This window comes from Telmatherina bonti (assembly GCF_933228915.1).
Source record: "Telmatherina bonti genome assembly, chromosome: 4".
Lineage (NCBI taxonomy): Eukaryota > Metazoa > Chordata > Actinopteri > Atheriniformes > Telmatherinidae > Telmatherina > Telmatherina bonti.
The window spans coordinates 9,462,476-9,468,504 of NC_136622.1; the positions used below are offsets into that span (position 1 = coordinate 9,462,476).

Below are 6,029 nucleotides of genomic sequence, written 5' to 3' on the forward strand. Positions count from 1 at the left end.
TGCAAACTATGCCTTCTCTTCATACTGCTTAGTAAAATGGGTAAATAAAATGGGGTTTAAAGTTGAATTTACAACAGAGCAAGGTTAGATAGTTGATATCTGTAACTATTTTTACTTCAGGACTCACTTCCTTTATGCTGAATGTAACCAGGCGATGAGGGATCATTAATAATCAAATATGACTATTCTACCTCATACCATAAAGTTACCCTGAGACCCAAACCCCCAACACAATGCACACACAGCAACAAATGTTGACAGTTTTAATTACTTTTGACACATTTTACTGTATTTTATTATTGGGTGGCGCAGTGGGGGTAGCAGTTAACACTGTGGCCTCACAACAAAATGGTTGGTGGTTCAAGCCTCAGCTGGGGGGAGGTTTAAACAGCGGCCTATATGTAGAGTGGACTTTGCATGTGTGAATGTGTGGGTTCTCTCTAGGTACTCTGGCTTCCTCACACCATCCAAAGACGTACATGTTAGGTCAACTGGTCCCAAGGAGTGAGTGTGAGCATGAATGGTTGTTTGTCTGGATGGACTGGAGACCTGTCCAGGGTGTACCCTGCCTCTTGCCCAGTGGTAGCTGCGATAGGCTCCAGCTATCAAGACCCTGAACTAAGCGGTAAAGAGAATGGATGGATGTTCTTCTTTTTCTTCTTCTTCTACTTGCTCAAAGTGTACTTACTGCTTCAAGTAATCTTACCCCTCCCCCTCCACACAAACACACACTAACACACACACATCCCCACCCCTCATGCCACTCCGACATCAAATATTTTGCATAATCTCTTGTAAACTACATACACCCAAATGCAAGTGAATGCAACATGTTATGTATTTAATGTAGCTCTACATTACCATCATATCATGTTCTGGATCAGGGCTACTTGGTGCAGTCCCAACACACACACACACACACACACACACTCACACACACACATACACACACCACCACCACCATAACCTTTCAGAACCCCAGGTTAGACTATGGACAGCATTTTGAAGCAGAATAACACCTTATTAAACCCACAGGGTGAAAATGTACTCTCATGAGATGCTAAAACCGCTAAAGAAAACCTTAATTCCGTGATTTAACGATTTCTTTTTTTTTTTTCTTTTTTTTTTTACTTTCTGTGGGTGTTTCTCAGGACTCTCACCTCCATCTGCATAAGTTTCTGTTCCGTATCCATCCTGGAGGCCGTTATTCCAGGTTCCTTCATACTTGGCCCCGCTGCCAACACTGACCCGGACCCCGTACCTGCCCTTGAAGCCATGAGTCCATTCCCCCTTGTAAATCCAGTGTCCTTTGGTTTCCACTCCCAGACCGTGGCGCTTCCCCTGCGACCAGTAGCCCTCGTAGGTGTTCCCGCTGGGCCACGTGTAGACCCCCACCACTTCGAAACCATAGTTCCAGGAACCGGAGTACTCCCCCTGGCCCTTGGGTCCGGTGCAGATGCCGTGGCCGTGGGCTTTGCCCCCCTCCCAGCCTCCGCAGTAAGCTCCGCCGTCATCAAACTCAAAGCGACCTCCGCTCATTCCGCCCCGCTGCCCGAACCGAAGCGCGCCGGTCTTAGTTGGTTGGAGGAATTTGGGGTTGTTCTCTGTGACCTGCCAGCCCCTCCACCTGGCATCTAACCGGACTGGGGTGTCCTGGCGTCTTCTGGAGTTAGATTAAGGACTTTCTTTGCGAACACATTTAACATTTCATGTGTTTTTTCCTCCCTCGTCTCCAGGCGGCTCTTGTCTTTAGTTAGTCGATGAATTAACTTTACATGTCTCCCGGTTTGTTTCTGTCTGGATAAGCCAGGGGTCTCACATGGCTCCTCGGGCCCCTCTCCCCCTGTCCCTGCCACCCAGCTATCTCCTGACAGTCGCTGCTGGTGGAAATACTCCTGCAGACCTAACAAGGCGACCAGTCCACACACACACACACACACACACACCCTTCCAAAAATACAACCCAATCCTTACTCTGCTGCCTGCAAGGAGCCATGCCAGAGTCTGAAGTGCATGCCATTCAGGGTTTTACCCTGCGCACCTCAAACCACTCTCACTTTAACACACTTCTTCTCACATAAATCCACCTGGAGAAGTAAGCAGAAGTATCTATTCTATTCTATTCTATTCTATTCTGCAGTCATTTAGCAGACTCTTTTATCCAAAGCGACTTACATATGTGTGAGAACAACACAAGCACTAAATAAAGCAGTAGAGCAAAAAAATGAAAGTCCTTCATTCAGTAGCAATGTATGGTATTAAGTTCCAGGACAAGTAGAATTCTTTTTAACTAGCTGATAAATGTTTATCACAAGAAAACTTGTGAAACTCATTTTAGTTCAGTTCAGGTTCCACGTTCAGTAAGCCAGTAAGCCGGACCAGTAAAATAACATCATCTATAAAAATAAATATTCACCTCATGTTCTTAAGTAAAAGTAAATAATCAAGAAATATATATATATATATATATATATATATATATATATATATATATATATATATATATATATATATATATATATATATATACATATATATATATATATATATATATATATATATATATATATATATATATATATATATATATATATATATATATACACTATTCACAAAAAGTTAGGGATATTCAGCTTTTGGGTGAAATTTCACAACAAGCCTAAAATGCATTCAAACCTGTACAGGTGAACTTAATGTGATCTTCTCTAAGCTTTTAAATGCACATTTCCAACTGTTAAATGTTTCAATAAATTTTGCACAAGTTGCTGTTCTCTAACAAGGAGCTTAACGGCAAAAATCACGGCAGGTGTGTGATCCTTGAATTGACCAATAAATGTCCTGGTTCAATTAGAGCTGGTGTTTAAACAGTTGTCCTCATCATGCTGTTCACATTTTGACATCACGAGACCAAGACGACACCTAACAATGGAACAACAGTCCCTTGCCATTGCGATGCTTCAAACAGGACGTTCTCAGACAGAAGTGGCCACTGAGCTTGGAGTGTCACAGAGTGTCATCAGCAGGTTGCAACAGAGATATGGAGAGACTGGAAGAGTCACAGAAAGGCCTAGAAGTGGACGTCCTTTGGCCACATCCCGTGCTGATGACCGCTACATTGTGAACACTGCCCTGAGAAACCGGATGATGAATGCCACTCAACTCCAGGCACGTTTAAGAGAGGTGAGAGGCACCCAAGTGTCACGTCAGACCATTCGAAACCGTTTCCATCAGCGTGGTCTGCGTGCTAGACGACCTGCACGGGTACCTGACCACACCACCAGGCACAGGCATCATCGTCTTGCATGGGCCAGGGAGCATTTACGCTGGACGAGGAACCAGTGGGCCTCAGTGCTGTTCTCTGATGAAAGTCGATTCACACTGAGCAGAAATGATGGCCGGCAACGATGTTGGAGACGTCAGGGAGAGCGCTATGCATCAGCCACTGTTGTCACCAGGCCAGCTTTTGGTGGTGGCGGTGTTACAGTGTGGGCAGGGGTGTCCACTTGGTACAGAACTGCCCTACACTTTGTGAATGGTACAGTGACAAGCCCATACTACCTGAATAACATCATTAATCCAGTGATTGTGCCCCTACATGAACAGCACAGGCCTAATTTCATCTTCATGGACGACAATGTTCCTGCTCATCGAGGCCGCATCATCAGGGAACGGCTGTTGGAGACTGGTGTACCTCAAATGGAACGGCCTGCACTCTCTCCAGACCTGAATCCCATTGAAAACCTGTGGGATCAGCTGAGCCGTCGTGTAGAGGCTCGAAACCCTGCACCCCAGAACCTCAATGACCTGAGGGCTGCCCTTCAAGAAGAGTGGGATGCCATGCCTCAGCAGGCAATAAGTTGCCTTGTGAACAGCATGAGACGTCGTTGTCAAGCTGTAATTGATGCTCAAGGGCACATGACGAGATATTGAGACGTTCAAATTTTTTGTTGTGGTGTAACTACCATTGTTGTTACCTTTTGTGCTGAATGAATCTTTTGAGATGAGGAAATCAGTAGTGCATCCTTCTACTTAAATGTCTTACTTTTATGATATTATATCACTGTAGCATGAACATATTGCATTTTCCATAAATTTCACCTGAAAGCCATATATCCCTAACTTTTTGTGAGTAGTGTATATATATATATATATATATATGTGTGTGTGTGTCCTATATATTCATGTACATCTCAGAAAATTAGATTATAAAACAGTTAAATTTTTTTGTTACTCATTTCAGAATGTAAAACCCATATATTATATAGATTCATGACACATAGAGTGAAACATTTTAACCATTAATTCTGTGAAATTTTGAAGATTGTGGCTGAAAGATAATGAAAACACAAATTGCAGTGTCTCAAAAATTAGAATATTACATCAGATCGATGAAAAAAGGATATTTTAAACAGAAATGTCAGGCTTATGAAAAGTATCTTCATTTCCATGCACTCAGTACTTGGTTGGGCCTCCTTTTGCGTGAATTACTGCATCAATGCGGCATGGCGATGGAAGCGATCAGCGTGTGGAACTGCTCAGGTGTAATGGAATCCCAGGTTGCTTTGATAGCAGACTTCAGGTCATCAACATAGTTGGGTCTGGTGTCTTGCAACTTCCTCTTGACAATTCTCCACAGATTTTTCATGGAGAATTCAGATTAGCTGAGTTTGTTGGCCAATCAAGCACAGTAACACTGTGGTAATTGAAGCAGCTTTTGGTACCCTTGGCAGTGTAGGCAGGTGCAAAGTCCTGCTGGAAAATAAATCAGCATCTACATAAAGCTTGTCAGCAGAAGGAGACATGAAGTGCTCTAAAATGTCCTGGTAGATGTCTGTGTTGACTGTGCACTTCAGAAAACACAGTGGACCAACACCAACAGATGACATGGCTCCCCAAACCATCACTGACTGTGGAAACTTCACACTGGACTTCCAGCAACATGGATTCTGTGCCTCTCCACCCTTCCTCCAGACTCTGGGACCTTGGTTTCCAAATGAAATACAGAATTTGCTTTCATCTACCAGTCCAGTCCTTTTCCTCCTTAGCCCAGGTGAGATGCTTCTGTTGTTGTCTCTGGTTCAGGAGTGGCTCGACACGAGGAATGGGACATTTGTAGTCCATGTCTAGGATCCGTCTGTGCGTAGCGGCTCTTGATGCGCTGAGTCCAGCTTCAGTCCACTCCTTGTGAAGCTCCCCATATTCTTGAATGGATGACCCCAGTCTGACCCAGACTGAGAGACCATTTAAAGGTTTAGGATACCTTTGCAGGTGTTTTGCAGTTAATTAGTTGATTAGGGTGTGACACCATGACTTTCCAACATTGAAGTTTTTCACATTATTCTAATTTTCTGGGACACTGCATTTTGGGTTTTCATTATCTATAAGTCACAATCATCAAAATTTCAAGAACTAAATGTTTGAAAGATTTCACTCTGTGTGTAATATCTATTATATTGGTTTCACATTTTGAAATGATAGACAAAAAATACCCCTCCCTGAGCCGTCACCTTATCGTGGTGGAGGGGTTTGTGCATCCCGAAGATCCTAGCAGCTATGTTGTCGGGGGCTTTATTCTGGATCAGCTGAAGGCTTTTCAGGGCATATTTAGGACAGCCCAGTAATAGAGAGTTACAGTAATCTAGTCTCGAAGTAACAAAAGCGTGAACCAGTTTTTCTGCATCACTCTGAGACAGAATGTCCCTAATTTTGGCTATATTACATAAATGAAAGAAGGCTGTTTTAGTAACCTGCTTAATATGTGGACCAAAGGACAGGTCAGGGTCAAATATTACTCCAAGGTTTCTCACTGTAGCACTGGAAGCTAAAGTAATGCCATCCAGGTTCATTACAAAACATTATCATCTGGTCGTGATCTCCAGTTCTCGCTTGAGCGATTCGCAGCCGAGTGTGAAGCGGCTGGGATGAGAATCAGCACCTCCAAGTCTGAGACCATGGTCCTCAGCCGGAATAGGGTGGATTGCCCTCTCCGGGTCGGGGGTCAGGTCCTGCCTCAAGTGGAGGAGTTTAAA

At 43.6% G+C, this 6,029-nt stretch overlaps 1 protein-coding gene across 1 annotated transcript in view; it reads right to left on the bottom strand.

Moving 5' to 3' along the window:
- jph2 (junctophilin 2) overlaps positions 1–1,892 on the bottom strand; it is a 31,450-nt gene extending 29,558 nt beyond the window's left edge. Inside the window, exon 1 of the mRNA XM_079239190.1 lies at positions 1,161–1,892. Coding sequence (XP_079095316.1) covers positions 1,161–1,539 — 379 coding nt within the window. The 5' untranslated portion in view covers positions 1,540–1,892. The remainder of the gene's footprint in view (positions 1–1,160) is intronic.
- Positions 1,893–6,029: the final 4,137 nt, after the last annotated feature.